Source organism: Sphaeramia orbicularis, chromosome 16, assembly GCF_902148855.1.
Source record: "Sphaeramia orbicularis chromosome 16, fSphaOr1.1, whole genome shotgun sequence".
Lineage (NCBI taxonomy): Eukaryota > Metazoa > Chordata > Actinopteri > Kurtiformes > Apogonidae > Sphaeramia > Sphaeramia orbicularis.
In genome coordinates this window covers 20,337,089-20,353,285 of record NC_043972.1, presented here as the reverse complement: position 1 = coordinate 20,353,285, position 16,197 = coordinate 20,337,089, and the positions used below count along the sequence as shown (strand labels likewise).

Genomic DNA, 16,197 nt, shown 5'->3' with positions numbered 1-16,197 from the left:
TAGTAATAGAGTTATTGTTTCCCTTTTGTTTAAGATTCAAATCATCCTATCCATGTCATCACCTGAACTATTCCACCTGTAAATAATCTGCCTGAAGAGAAAATAAAAGCATTAAATGGAATCCCTGACCAGTTTTCATACCTGACCGTATGCCAGTGCAGAAGTTTTAATTATTCCAACACAAATCAGCCCTTCAATTTCAGCCTTCATAATTTTTACAGCAAAGATGAAATAATTAGACAAAAATGCAACAAAAATAAAATTAATAGCCAAATAAATATCACACATTACTGTAGTTCCATTTAGAAAAACTCATTATATAGGATGACAAATTTATTTATTTATTTATTTTTTAAGTGTCTTTACATAGTCAAAATAATAGATTAAAAAAGCAACAAAGTTAGGGATTGTTTGATCACTCTTCATTTATAGGCAAATAATTTACCCTGAAGTAACATCAAGTTTATTGTTTATTTAATATTAGACTAGCTCAATATATGTACAGGGTGGGGAAGCAAAATTTACAATGAACATTTAGTTGTTTTTTCTCAGCAGGCACTTCGTCAATTGTTTTGAAGCCAAACATATATTGATGTCATAATCATACCTAACACTATTATCCATACCTTTTCAGAAACTTTTGCCCATATGAGTAATCAGGAAAGCAAACGTCAAAGAGTGTGTGATTTGCTGAATGCACTCGTCACACCAAAGGAGATTTCAAAAATAGTTGGAGTGTCCATAAAGACTGTTTATAATGTAAAGAAGAGAATGACTATGAGCAAAACTATTACGAGAAAGTCTGGAAGATACTATTAAAGAAGAATGGGAGAAGTTGTCACCCCAATATTTGAGGAACACTTGCGCAAGTTTCAGGAAGCGTGTGAAGGCAGTTATTGAGAAAGAAGGAGGACACACAGAATAAAAACATTTTCTATTATGTCAATTTTCTTGTGGCAAATAAATTCTCATGACTTTCAATAAACTAATTGGTCATACACTGTCTTTCAATCCCTGCCTCAAAATATTGTAAATTTTGCTTCCCCACCCTGTACATGTTATGATCTATTTATGTTAATTTTTACAAAACATATAACCTTCCATCTGGTAGTTTTCAGTGGAAAGGAAGCAGAGGAATATCTGTAAAATTAACAAAAGCTGTGGGTTAAATGTAGATGAAGATGGAGTGTAATACTTGTCTGAGATGCACTACAGCTGAAGGAGAAAGCTGCACAGAATGGAAAAACTCTTTTTATCAGTACTTAAATGAATATTAAACTGTTGTTGCAGCTTTTGGTCACAAGATAGAGCAGTTCTGCACCTGGAAAATATTTATCTTTATTCAGTAAGTTTATTCTTACAATATTCTGCTTCCAAAAGCTGTGGTTAGTCATGAATTCTTATCTGGTCTCAGGAGGAACGCCTATGTAGTCAGTCTCTGCATTACTTTCACTTTCGATTTGGGTTTGTCGGCGCTGGTAGCTACGTGTCGAATGTCATGATCCACTCAGGTAATGTAAAAATGCGTTTTACTCCTACATATGTTGTATTTATCGCATATTGAACGTTTGTATTACTGCTTTAGACCGCATCAAACCAAAGTAAAACGCGTACATCTAGTTAAATATCAAGTTAAATCCGTCTATTTCCGTCTATTTCCGTCAATGTTCTTTTGTTTCCTACGCCCTGTGAAGTACTCACAGGCCTGTGTGCGGAAATACATATTCTATAAGTATATTTAAATGTATAAACTAAAACAATTGACTGCCTAAAAGGTTTTTAACTTGATTATTTTTGTTTTTGCTGTAAAGTGCTGCTGGAATCTGCTTCACAAACACTAATTCAACATTGTCTGTGCTGATGACATCATTATATGTAATTATTACATATTATTCATCAAACTGCTGCTTTTTGTGAAATAAATCAACAGTGACAGCAACACTGGGGAAAATAGAAAGTAGTGAACCAAACTAAGCAAACAAGATTACATAATATGCTGATTTCCGGTTTTAGACAGACTGGTGTTGCCTTTCTGTTTCAGGATGTCAAATAGCGCCACCCTCAGGATTCTAATTAACCTTTTCATGCATACTAATAAGTACAGTGGGCTGTTATTCTCCAGCTGTTCTCTTGTATATTCATGGATTTTGTTGTTTCAGTTCCATACCAATTCAGTTTTCTTTTTTTTTTTTTTTTTTTAACCTGCCTTTTATTTTTTACTCTGCTTTATTGCTTGTTTTATACTCTCCTGTTTTACTGTTTGGTGTCCTTGAGTGCTAAGAAAGGCGCCTATAAATAAAATGTATTATTATTATTATTATTATTATTATTATTATTATTATTATTATTATTATTATATCAGCCAACACAGTGGACGCTCATGCACCATCCCATACACTGTAATTCATACCAATACTGTAACTTTTCTGTTCTTGATAACCCTGATCTGCACTAACATGTTTGAGTGTAAATAATTTGCTAGTCGTTACTAGACTGTAATTAACAGTTTTCTTACACAAAAAGGTTATTTTTTTCATATTATCTCCATGAAGTGAGTAATAACTAGTATTAGAGTATGTTAAAATGTGAGAAAACGTAAGATTAGTTGCATTAAAAATGTTTTTATTACATAGTTTTCACACAGTATATCATTTTTCGATATATTGTTTTACATACATGTTTCTATGCTTCAAAAATTAAATGCATGGTGTCCAGCTGAGTGGATATTTTTGTAACTCCATAAAAAATAGGTTCATTTAAAAAAAAACTCAATCACATTGTTTTTTTCATGCCTAAAGAGGAATAAAAATACTCAGGAAAATTCATCAAAGGGTTAAATTAGAAATATACTGACAAGAAGACCTGCTCCCAAAAACACCCAAAATGTTACTGATGTAGACCTGCAATTAGATATGTAAAGATTATACACAATATAAAATATGTTCATAAACATAATTATCTAACACAGAGTACACAACAATGGTGTTTATTTAAAACATTAGTACAGTTCATCAGTTTAGATCGACTTAAGGCACTTTGGTATTGTTTTATTACAGGGGTTGGACAAAATAATGGAAACACCTTAAAACATCAACAAAATATAATTTAACATGGTGTAGGTCCGCCTTTTGCGGCAATTACAGCCTCAATTCTCCGAGGTATTGATTCATACAACTTGTGAATTGTTTCCAAAGGAATTTTAAGCCATTCTTCAGTTAGAATACCCTCCAACTCTTTTAGAGACGATGGCGGTGGAAATCGACGTCTTACTTGAATCTCTAAAACTGACCATAAATGCTCAATAATGTTGAGGTCTGGGGACTGTGCCGGCCATACGAGATGCTCAACTTCATTAGAATGTTCCTCATGCCATTCTTTAACAATTCTAGCTGTATGGATTGGGGCATTATCATCTTGAGGTGAAGGTGTTTCCATTATTTTGTCCAACCCCTGTATGTGCTGCTGAAAGAATGAAGTTAAACATGAATAGAAATTAAAGTAGTTTTAATTAACTGAATTAATAAAATGACTTAGACAAACTTTATTTGTCATTCCAGATTTTACATCAGAAATGAAATTTCGATGCAGTTGGCTCAGCAGGTGGCGTCAATACATACAAACAGGCTCTATATATACAGGATAATATATACAAGATAGAATAAATATGCATGTAAAAACTAGAGAATACAGAAAATAGAACAAATATGCACATAAAACTATGTGTAAGTATAAAAAAACTATGGTTCTCTGATTAAAAAAAAAAAAAAATCAGTACTGAATATTGCAATTCTATTACACGTTGGTACAGTCCTGTGTCAGTGTGTGTGCGGCGGGGTATTATGTTGAGTTCATCAGTCTTATAGCATGACAAAAGTAATACAAAATTGAACAAAATAATAAACATAATTATCATAAAATGAACAGAAGAATCAACAAAATAAACAAAATCATCAACAGTTTCCAACGGAAGCACATAGTGCATATATCAGGGTGATCTTACTACAGAAATGGTAAAAAATTATTCTGTGATATTGAGCAGAGAGGCACTGAAGTCACAACATTAGTATATTTTTTCAAGTTCTTGAATTTTAAAAAATGTTTTATTAAACCAGTTAAACTGTAACTAAAACACAACTCATCAGCCCTGAACTGGCGAAATGTCCAGGGTGTACCCCGCCTTCGCCCAGAAGTAGCTGGGATAGGCACCAAGCGACTCCTGTGACCCTAGTGAGGATAAAGCGGGTTCAGAAAATGAATGAATGAAACACAACTCACAATTATCACAATTTATTTTACCTGGAGTTTTAAGATGATTTTGATGTAATATAGCTTCCGTGTTCCATCCAAGTAAGGGCAATTATTTTATTAATTAAATTAAAGGCAAGGCACAAGCACAGATGCCTTTCCTTTCTTATATTTTTTCTAATATTGGACGTCAACGTAAGAACATTTTGTCTGTTTACTGCAGAGTGGGGGTGTGATCAGTGGCTCCATCTGTCCACTCAAGGAAGCTTCCTGAAGTCAGACATCAAAGCCACTATTTGCATGTGATGGTCAGGCCACTTTGACTGGTAGGTCACTGATATCAGTAGCTACACCTCGAAGTTTGCATTTAAAGTCAGAATAATAACCCAGTCCTAATTGAAATTCACATGTAAGCAAGTTAGTTGTCAGAAACTGATCTGGTCAAAGTTTTTTTTTTTTTTGTGGGTGGGTTGGTGGGGGGGGGTTGCTTTGACCTAAATAGTTGCTTGGTTTAATATGTACAAAGAGCAGGTGTAAAAATAAATAGCTTCAGCCTACACATTTTCAGTTAAAATTGTTTTGTTTTTTTCATGTAATTTAGTGTCAGGAAAAAAATCCATTAGAGACTGAAATAAAGTAACTGAACTGAAGTAAACTTTGGTAATCTGTTTGACAGAAACAATATTAATATCAATTACCACCTTATGCTGTTTGATTCTCTCTGGATGGAGTTAAGCTATTCTTCCTTTTCATGTTTGAGTGTAACATGATGATGTGCTGAGTTTCCATGAAGGACACAAACATGGTAGAAATACTTCAGCTGTTTATGGCTCAGTCTGTGTTGGATGTTAAAGCAAGTGTGAGCAAAGTCAAAATCCACTGAACTGTATCAAAAACCCATTTTAATTCTTAAAAATATCATGTTAGTATACTTTATGCATTTGTCAGTGAGCTGTATTTGTGCAGGTACAATGAGTCAGAGTGGGGAAAAGGATGATGGAGTTCCACCCTCCGACACCACTGGGTCGGGGGGACAGGAAAGACCAGACTCTCCAGCTCCAAGCCTTAAGTCCACGAGGAGCAGCCAGTCTATGGGTCACCCCATGGCTTTCCAAGGACAACAATGTTCAGAGACTAAGTATGTCAGAATTTTGCAGGATTTCTAAAAAAGACATCAAATAATAATCACATGACATTTGGGCCTAGGTCCATTGTTTTAATGAGGAGGAAAATATCTGTTTAGAATAATGTTTTTGTTGGTGTGGACAAAGCATCAGTGGTGTCTGAAAGTCCATTTACCCTCTGAAGCTGTTCCAAGTAAAGGGCTTTCAGCTTTTCAGTGGACAGAACTCCTGATGGAGACTTACAGAGACATACAAACGCTTTTATTGTGAAACATCTACATGAAAGTATTATAGAAAACTCTGCTTTTGCTTTGACAAACACACCAAACTGTGTTTATAATTTTTGCATTTCTCAGAGTGTCCCACCTGAATATCTCCTGTAAAATCTGGTTTTAAATCCCTTTACCCTTGAAATCTAAACTTTTATCATATGACTCATTTACAGATTTTATTGCTCTTTGATTTGTTAATGTTTTGCTTCTTTCAGGGTTGAGCAGGAAAGACCAGACTCTCCGGCTCCAAGCCTTGAGTCCATAAAGAGCAGCCAGTCCATGGGTCACCCCATGGCTTTCCAAGGACGACAACCTTCAGAAACAAAGTATGTCAGAATTTTACAGAACTTCTAAAAAGAACCAATAATAATCACACAATATTAAGACCTAAAAATATTGTTAAAATGTCTTGCTATTGTGTGCTGAAGACAAACAGAATATTGTTTTCACTCCAGTCTGTCAGTGTGACCTTTATACCTCATCAACTGAAGAGTTAATCTTTATGGAACTTGGTTTGTATATTGACTGAGTCAGTATCTAGAACATTTTTTCTGTAGCTTTTGTAGTTTTAGAATTAACTCCTGCCCCATCCACAAAGATGTGGATATTTTTTAAAACTGATATTTTTCTCTGCATTTGGGCCTGGGTCCATTGTTTTCATGAGGAAGAAAATATCTGTTTAGAATAATGTTTTTGTTGGTGCGGACAAAGCATCAGTGGTGTCTGAAAGTTCATTTACCCTCTGAAGCTGGCCTTTTAGAAAAGGCCTTTTAGCTTTTCAGAGGACAGAACTCGTAATGGAAACTTCGTACAAAGGATTTTATTGTGAAACATCTACATGAAAGTATTACTGAAAAACTCTGCTATTGCTTTGACAAACACACCAAACTGTATTTATAATTTTTGCATTTCTCAAAGTGTCCTACCTAAGTATCTCAGATAAAAGCTAGTTTAAGTCCCTTTTACCCTTGAAATTTGAGTTTTTATCATGTGACTCATTTACAAATTGTATTGCTCTTTGGTTTGTTAATGTTTTGCTTCTTTCAGGGTTGAGCAGGAAAGGCCAGACTCTCCAGCTCCAAGCCTTGAGTCCATGAGGAGCAGCCAGTCTATGGGTCACCCCATGGCTTTCCAAGGACAACAACCTTCAGAAACAAAGTATGTCAGAATTTTTCAAGACTTGGAAAAACATAATAATAACTAGAAAAGCACTCGGAGAGCGCAGACCTCCGTCAAGGCAGATCAGCGACCCCCCCCCCGATGTTTGTTTGTCTGTCTGTCCGTGTGCAAGATAACTCAAAAAGTTATGGACGGATTTGGATGAAAATTTCAGGAAATGTTGATACTGGCACAAGGAACAAATGATTAAATTTACAAATTGTATTGCTCTTTGGTTTGTTAATGTTTTGCTTCTTTCAGGGTTGAGCAGGAAAGGCCAGACTCTCCAGCTCCAAGCCTTGAGTCCATGAGGAGCAGCCAGTCTATGGGTCACCCCATGGCTTTCCAAGGACAACAACCTCCAGAAAAAAAGTATGTCAGAATTTTACAGACTTCCAAAAAGAACCAATAATAATCACTTTAGATAAAGTTCAGCAAATGTTGGAGTAATATATCTTGTTTGAGTTTGTATCTGGTGGATATTGGATTCATACGTTGGATTCATTTGTCAGAGAAAAGAGTTCAGTTTTAAAAGGAGCTCTGCTTTTATTTTTAGATATAGTTGTAAATACTTAAAGTGGTAAACAAACTTACATGGATTGAAAAGCATGGGACTGAATCATTCTTGCATAATTTGCTTGTAGTTGACAACTAATAGTGTTCAATTTGGGTCTTTCCATACCTGAAGTTAGAACTTCTGCATTTTAAAATAATTTCCTCTTCACATACAACAACAGAAAACAAATGTACAGCGGTAATTGCTGCCATGGATCATAATTCATAACTCATAAATTGTATTGTGTGGAATAGGGAAGCTACAGGTAAGAAACAATAAAAGTAATACTGTGACATGCAACAATGATTTGCACCAAGCCAAAATAATGACAGTCATTGAAAGTAGTAAAAAGTATTAAGTAATATTTCTTAATGCTTTGCTTCTTTCAGGTATGAGCCAGCTCCAAGCCTTGAGTCCATGAAGAGTGACCAGTCTATGGGTCACCCCATGGCTTTCCATGGACAGCAATCTTCAGGATTGAAGTATGCCAGAACTTCTAAAAAAACACCTAATTCTAATTACATAATATAAAGATGAGATGATAAAAATGATGATCAATTGATGATCAATTGTGAAACCAGCTCCATTTGTTGTTTTTGGATATTTGTTCCAGAATGAAACATAGACTGAAGAGAAATCTCACTGACATGGATCTGCACAGATGCATGAGGAGCAATTCTATGGGTCACCTCACGACTGTTCAAGGACGACAAACTCTAGAATCAAAGTAAATGTTAGATTTTTTAAAGGATTTCTGAAAACACCTAGTAATAATCCCATTATTAAAGTGGAAAAGGTGTGGCCGCATCAGATGAACACAAACCAGTACAAATGATAATGAAAAAAATATATTTCAAACATAAGTAGGAATGAAATGTAAAGGTGGCTTTTATTTTTTACAGAGAATCCGAGGAGCTGGGAAATATCTCCACTGGTGATGAAACAGATCTAAGTTCTGTATTTAGGGTGTGTATCTTTCTATTACAAAGTTAGTGGTAACTATGCAGCATGAACATGAATAACATCCTACTTGTTTTTAATAATCACTGAGAATTTTGACTGTGACTAATGAAACTGAGGGTATTTTCAATTATATTAATTGTATTAAGGTGAACAATACTGTGCTGTTTTTTTTTCAGGTTATTGAGAAGAACATCAGTGCTTTTGTGAAGACTCAGCTGAAGATGTTTCAGAAGATTCTGAGCTCAGATAAATCTGAATTTTTTCAGATTAATAGCGATGATGATGATGATGATGTGATGGGTGATCACAAGAAGGTGTTCCATGGGCTCACGCTACATTTTTTGAGAAAAATGAAGAAGAACAAACTAGCTGATGATTTGCATATAAGTATGAGGCTTTTAATAGATTCATAGATTAACGAGGTCTGAAAATCTTTCATCGCAGTATTAAAGCTGCAGTGCTTGATGGTTTTTTGATGTCATTGGGGATAATTCTCACTGGGTATAATTGTCTTATAACCAATTGTAATTCAATTAGTTTGAGAAGAAATTACAATTCCACCCTCCTCCCTGTAGTAAATCTACCTTGTGATGTAGACTTTGCCACAGGTGTTTACAGGCAGGAAGGGAGATAAATGCATAACTGACAGCTGTATCAGATTCAGTCAGACATGACTCTGCTGCTCTGCATAGTCATGTGACATGGAAGTTTAGAAAAGTATCTTTCCCATCATCTTTGATTTGGAAGAAGAGGAAAGAACTGCAGTGTGTGTTTTTTCAACTTTTGGTGCAAATCAGCTCCCTGATTTGAGTTGCAGCTTTAAACACATTGAACACTTAGTCAGAGTTAGAGGCATATGAGCATACCTTAAAATACATTCTGTGCTCTAGTGTTGAACAGGAAGAGCTGTGCTATAACTGAAAGAGGTGTGCCATTGTGGTCACTACCTGTCAAACAACAACAACATATCTTTGCTTTTCAGCCGTTGCTAGCAAACACAGCCTTTGTGTCATGTTCTGTCTAACTGGTTGCTGTAATACATGGCTAATCGTAATGGGAACCTTAGTCTTTAGACAATAGCATGTTCCTTTTTTTAAATTAACTTTTCATAACTTTTCATTTTCACAATATATAACATTACATTCCTGACAGAACTGTTGACGAATCACTAAAAAGAACAACCTAAGACTTAAACAATATGTGACACAAAAAAAGCACAAGATTATTAGACTTTGCACTTGAGTTTCTTAAGTTTAATAAATGATCATGTTTCATTTATCTTTTAGGATTGCATGCTGCAGAGTGCCAACTTAAACTGAAGTCTAATTTAAAGAAGAATTTTCAGTATGTCTTTGAGGGAATTGCTAAAGCAGGAGGACAAACACTTCTAAATCAGATCTACACAGAGCTCTTTGTCACTGAAGGAGGGGCTGCAGAAGTCAACATGGAACATGAGGTCAGACATATTGAAACAGTATCCAGGAAACCAGCCCAGCCAGAAACAACAATCACATGCAAAGATATATTTCAGCCCTTACCTGGAAGAGATAAAGAAATCCAAAGACTGATGACAAAAGGAGTGGCTGGCATCGGGAAAACAGTCTTAACGCAAAAATTCACCTTGGACTGGGCTGAAGGAAAAGCACATCAAAACATACAGTTTACGTTTCTGTTCAGCTTCAAAGAGCTCAATTTGCTCAGAGATAAAAAGTTCAGCTTGGTGGAACTCGTTCATCACTTCTTTACTGAAACCAGAGAGAGATTTTGCCGTTTTGAAGAGTTTAAGATTTTGTTTATCTTTGATGGTCTCGATGAGTGTCGACTTCCGCTGGATTTCCACAACAATCAGGTCCTGACTGATGTTACAGAGTCCACCTCAGTGGATGTACTGGTGACCAACCTCATCAAGGGGAACCTGCTTCCCTCTGCTCACCTCTGGATAACCACTCGACCTGCAGCAGCCAGTCAGATCCCTCTTGAGTGTGTTGACATGGTAACAGAGGTCAGAGGGTTCACTGACCCACAGAAGGAGGAGTACTTCAGGAAGAGATTCAGAGATGAGAAGGAGGCCAGCACAATCATCTCCCATGTCAAGATATCACGAAGCCTCCACATCATGTGTCACATCCCAGTCTTCTGCTGGATCACTGCTTCAGTTCTGGAGAAAGTGTTGAAGACCACACAGAAAGAAGAGCTGCCCAAGACCCTGACTGAGATGTACGTCCACTTCCTGGTGCTTCAGACCAAAGTCAAGAACATCAAGTATGATGGAAGATCTGCCGCAGATCCACACTGGAGTCCAGACACCAGGAAAATGATTGAGTCTCTGGGAAAACTGGCCTTTGAGCAGCTGCAGAAAGGAAAGCTGATCTTCTACGAATCAGACCTGACAGAGTGTGGCTTCGATGTCAGATCAGCCTCAGTGTACTCAGGAGTCTTCACAGAAATGTTCAAAGAGGAGAGCGGGCTGTACCAGGACAAGATGTACTGCTTTGTCCATCTCAGTGTCCAGGAGTTTCTGGCTGCTCTTCATGTCCAACTGACCTTCATCAACAATGGAGTCGATCTGCTGTCAGAAAAGCCATCTCTGCTGTCTAGAATCTTTGGAGGCAAACCTTTCCAAATCCATTTCTACCAGAATGCTGTGGACAAGGCCTTACAGAGTCCAACTGGACACCTGGACCTGTTCCTGCGTTTCTTGCTGGGTCTGTCTCTGGAGTCTAATCAGAGACTCCTACAAGGTCTGCTGAAGAAAACTGGAAGCACCTCAGAGACCACTTTGGAGGTAGTCCAATACATAAAGATGAAGATAAGTGAACAACTGTCATTTGACAGAAATGTCAATCTGTTCCACTGTCTGAGTGAACTCAAGGACCGCTCTGTAGTGGACGAGGTCGGGTCTTACCTCAGTTCAGAACGCTTCCCTGGTGATCGTCTTAGTCCTGCTCAGTGGTCGGCACTGGCCTATGTCTTAGTGTCATCAGAACAACTAGATGTGTTCCACCTGAAGAAATATTCAGCTTCAGAAATGGCTCTTCTGAGGCTGGTGTCTGTGGTCAAAGCCTCCAACAAAGCACTGTAGGTTGATGAAAAATGACAGAACTGTTGTTTCATTATGTCACTTTACAAATAATGATATTAAAACAGAGTTGTAATTGTTTCTAATGTCTCTTCAGGTTGAGTGATTGTAACCTGTCACTGCCTAGCTGTGAAGCTCTGTCCTCAGTCCTGATGTCCCAGTCTTCCAGTCTGAGAATTCTGGTCATGTCTAACAATGACTTGCAGGATTCAGGATTGAAACTTCTTTGCAGTGGATTGGAAAGTCCACTCTGTGCTCTGGAAACCCTCAGGTTTGTTCATAAGCTGATCATTAAAATCAACAAAGGTACAAATGTTGATTTTAAGCTACGTTTCCAAATGACATGGATAATTAGATTTTGATGCTGGTTGAGGGAGTCCACGGAGTCTATAAAATGAAAGAAAGTTCAAAGATAAAGCTTACGTAAAACAAAAATTAAATTAATTAAATAACTTAAATAACTTGTATCCTAAGTCCCTGTTTTATTGCTGCTAGGTTGAATTTCTGTAACCTGTCAGGGAGCAGCTGTGAAGCTCTGGCCCCAGTGCTGAGTTCCCAGTCTTCCAGTCTAAAAGAGTTGGACCTAAGCAACAATGACCTGAAGGATTCAGGCGTAAAGTTGCTCTGCACTGGACTGAAGAGTCCAAACTGCACACTGGAAACTCTCAGGTGTGGATTCTGTTTGCCTGTCTGTTCTGTTTTGGCAACAGCATGATTAGCACTCCTTTATTCTTAGCCATTAGATCAAGACGGAAAAAAAGTAGTATCACAATAGTCACAACTGTCTTTCTTTATATTGATTTTGTTTCTCTGCAATGATGGTAAACACCTGTATTCTAATGACCAAGGTATTACAGAAACATGTCATGGTACACAACAGTACTATAGAAGTGTGTTTAATGGAAGAATGGAAAAAGCTGGACTTCTGGCTAATGAAAATATACCTAACAGAATGGCTTGTGGGGTATTTCATTGTCAGAGAAAAGACTCACATATAAGGGACACTTTACTGGCAGCTAAAAGCAATACATACAAAGTTACTCTTTGTACAAAACCTGGCAAAAACCTTTGAGTCCAGATACAGAGATAAAGCAGAAGCTAAACTCAGGTTTAATCAGTGGAAACAAATCAAAAGCTGAATTATGAACACAAAGTTCTAATAATCATTGAAAAACAGGTGAAGCAACAAAACTGTTGGGCAGAAGAAACAAAGTAGAGAGTTGGGGTGGGTCACCCAACTGACCCCTTTCCTCATGTTAAAGTGTCCTGAATGTGTGTGGAAATGGGTGAATGTGACACATTCTAAAGCACTTTGTGTACCATCAAGGTAAAAATGCACAAATATTTGAAACACCCTTTTACCATAGTTTGGTAGCTGCTGAAAGTGAAAATATTAAACATGCTTGATTACATTAAAATAGAAAGTTCAAATGTCAAATGATGCTTTTGTTAATCCTGTCTGTCAGATAGTGAGAAGGTCTAATGCACCCTCAGGATCTGCTCTTAAATGAAGTAAAATAAAAACTGTATGTGTGTTTCATAGGTTGTCGGGTTGTCTGCTCACAAAGAAAGGCTGTGCTTCTCTGGCCTTAGTTCTGAGTTCCAATTATTCACGTTTGAGGGAGTTGGACTTGAGCTACAACCATCTAAAGGAGGCAGCAATCAGACAGCTCTCTGCTCTACGAGAGGATCAACAGAGGAACCTGAAGGTTCTCAGGTACAAAGACACAACGGTTTAGATATTATGGGGAAAACTGGTTGGCATGTCATTTACGCTAAGGGTGGAAATACAGTCTAAAAGTTCAACAGTTCAGTTCATTTATTTTCCCAGTTTTTGAGGCTTTACATTTACATTGTACGCAAGTTGAATATTTGAAAACATACATGCGAAAGTGCATAGCTATATGAATAACTGACAACAAAGGGCATATTCTTAAGTAAATGTCCTGACTTCCCCCACAGGACTGACCATGGTGGGTCTGAGAGAATACAGCCTGGTCTGAGAAAGTGTAAGTATGTATTATGTACCCTCCAGTAATCTCAAGACTCTACTCTAGATTAGATTAGATAAGATTAGACTTTATTGATCCCACAATGGGGAAATTCACTGGTCAAGGCAGCAAAAGATTAAAGTAAAGAAGAAAATGTGCCTGCATAAAACAAGTGCAAAAGACAAAGAATATAAAAAATAACAATAATAGTAAGTAATAAAACTAAGTAGTAGAACTACAGTATGTATACATGCACACACACACATACACATACATACACATACTGAAAACATGTCATTGTATCCGATATCTGAGCCCTGCCATCTAACATATTTATTGCATGTGAAATGGTTTTCTGTTATGACAGTACTCCTAATTGAATTATATATTACATATTGATTAATATATATTGGATGTTGTTCTCATCTACAGATGCCTGTCATCTCACACTGGACCTAAACACAGTAAACAAAAGGATCGAACTGTCTGACAACAACAGAAAAGTGACAGTGATGAGAGAGAAGCAGTCATATCCTGACCATTCAGAGAGATTCGACTACTGGAAACAGGTTCTATGTCAACAAGGTCTGACCGATCGCTGTTACTGGGAGCTGGAGTGGACAGGACAAGTCTACATCGCAGTGACATACAGAGGAATCAAAAGAAGGGGAGAAGGTGATGACAGCTGTCTTGGAAGAAATAATCAGTCCTGGAGTCTGGGCTGCACTGATGAAAAATACTCAGTCCTTCACCACAACAAGAGATCATCTGTCAGGAAATCCCCCTCCAACAGAGTCGGAGTATACCTGGACTGGCCTGCTGGCACTCTGTCCTTTTACCAAGTGACCTCTGACAAACTGATCCACCTCCACACCTTCCACACAACGTTCACTGAGCCGGTCTACCCTGCCTTCAGGGTGAAGACTGATCCGTTCAACTCCTCAGTGACTCTGTGTAACATATAGTAGTTCAGGTCTTGTACAATCTAACATAGACCTAGGCATTGTATGGGGCCCGCAGAGTTTCAACAAGACATGGACTTCTAAGTATGTCTTTACTGAAGTCAGAGGTAAAGAAAAGGAACTGAGATATGCAAACAAACGAAGCTGGATGGATTTATTCTCTTTCATGGAAAGTTAATGTGGAGCCAGTTTTGCACATTTTGGAAAATGTTTTTTAAATATTCATTAAATAGTTGTACTCTGTGCTCTGCATTTTCATTATATCATTTTATTGTTTCATTTACTGGTTTTCTAGAGATACATATTGAGCAGAGCTGCAAGTGGATTGATCAGGCTCTATCAAAGTTTCTCATGTGGCCCCATAAGAAGATGAATTGCCACCCCTGATCTAACAGCTTTTAACACAATTTTGATAAAATTTTCAGATGTGAAATCTGAAAATGTGGATAATAGTTCTATAGCGCTTCTTAGGACACTCAAAGTGCTTTACATTATTGATCCATTATTCATTCACTGTCACATTCCCCCTCTGGTGGTGGTAAACTACATCTGTAGCCACAGCTGCATATGCATTCATACACCAGTGTGAGTGCCACTGAAGGCAAGGAGGGTGAAGTGTCTTACCCAAGGACACAACAGACTGACTAGGATAGAGCTTTTATGAATGTCTACATTGTAAATTGTAAGACAATATCAGTTTTTGGTTGAAACTTGCAAAATGAAAAAGGTAATGTAATTAATGGTGATAAATGTCTTGGGAAAGGGTAAAAATAGATAAATACTCATTTGGAAGTCATCACAAGACTATTTTTAGGTTTTTAAGGGTTAAAAAGAAGAGATGTATATATGTTTGTACATGAGAACTTCACATAATCAGATCAGCATTTGATCTGAAGAGTGAATCTTTTGCAAAACACGATGCTTTTACATGTTCCTCAGATATACTATTCAGGTTTTTTTTTTTTATTTCCTATGTAATTAGATGTGTTTGATTACATCAGTCATGGTATGAACAGATACGACAAAATAAAATCAATCTTAAATCTTTATATGGAAAGTAATCAAGCAACATGGAATAACTAACACTGGATTAAAGAGACAATAACCTAATGCAACTACGAAAGTGACGAAATTTAATAGTTACATCATTTTATACATTTTATTCAACTTATTTTCCAGTCGCTAACAGGATTATTTTGCAAATTGTAAATAAATTGTCTTAACTTCCAACTTTTTAATCATTAATCCTACATATTCGTTGCATTAGTTAGAAGGTTTCTGTTTTTTTACTGTCATACACTGATATTTTGGAATTGTGACTGTAACTAAAAATCAGGTGATGTTACTGATGTATGTTAGTGATGAGTAGAGAAGATGTTTTAAATGCAGTTAGTGTGTGTCTGTGAAATGCACATGTCTATGTTGAAAGTGTTTGCAGTGTAAGTGACACTGTAATAATCTGTGTTTTTCCAGGCACACAGTTGTACTACTCATGTTATATCTGTACTTTTACTTTTTATTTCTCAAAATAAAATGTATGATTCAACCAAGTTATTCTCATAGAGCAGAGATTTATTTTTTCTTAAATCCACTTTTACCTTTTTATTCACTAATTAACTATGAACACATTAAGCATAAGGTTTTAATGACCAGTGGAACCAAAAAACATGTTGTTGTACAAGATGATCATGTACATTGTAGTATTTGACTGCACCACCTTTGGTTTGGATTACAGGAGACATTCACTGTGACATCTTTTTTTACCACATAATGCTTATGTAGAGTCACAATAAAGTTCATAATATTTTTTCCATCCATAGTTGCATTAATTTTTGATTTTTGACGAT

The 16,197-nt window shown here is 36.7% G+C and overlaps 1 protein-coding gene across 2 annotated transcripts; it reads left to right on the top strand.

Moving 5' to 3' along the window:
• The first annotated feature begins 1,452 nt into the window (after nucleotides 1-1,452).
• LOC115435197 (protein NLRC3-like) lies at nucleotides 1,453-15,900 on the top strand. 2 transcript variants are annotated; one of them, XM_030157461.1, is made up of 16 exons: nucleotides 1,453-1,511; nucleotides 4,469-4,571; nucleotides 5,212-5,383; nucleotides 5,857-5,967; nucleotides 6,689-6,799; nucleotides 7,061-7,171; nucleotides 7,745-7,837; nucleotides 7,969-8,082; nucleotides 8,258-8,321; nucleotides 8,495-8,705; nucleotides 9,605-11,396; nucleotides 11,495-11,668; nucleotides 11,893-12,066; nucleotides 12,941-13,114; nucleotides 13,360-13,406; nucleotides 13,821-15,900. In XM_030157461.1, exons 3-16 carry the CDS (start codon nucleotides 5,217-5,219, stop codon nucleotides 14,351-14,353), a joined length of 3,876 nt encoding a protein of 1,291 aa, XP_030013321.1. In that variant the 5' UTR covers nucleotides 1,453-1,511; nucleotides 4,469-4,571; nucleotides 5,212-5,216; the 3' UTR covers nucleotides 14,354-15,900. The 2 variants fall into 2 exon arrangements, with proteins under 2 accessions (XP_030013321.1, XP_030013322.1); XM_030157462.1 differs by lacking the exon at nucleotides 11,893-12,066.
• Nucleotides 15,901-16,197: the final 297 nt, after the last annotated feature.

What these genes read in the sequence shown, in the direction of transcription:
- LOC115435197 (XM_030157461.1), top strand. Translation starts at nt 5,217, where the DNA reads ATGAGTCAGAGTGGGGAAAAGGATGATGGAGTTCCACCCTCCGACACC. An exon ending in CGACAACCTTCAGAAACAAA is followed by an intron (nt 5,968 to 6,688) that starts GTATGTCAGAAT and finishes TGCTTCTTTCAG; the next exon opens with GGTTGAGCAGGAAAGGCCAG. An exon ending in AAAGCCTCCAACAAAGCACT is followed by an intron (nt 11,397 to 11,494) that starts GTAGGTTGATGA and finishes ATGTCTCTTCAG; the next exon opens with GTTGAGTGATTGTAACCTGT.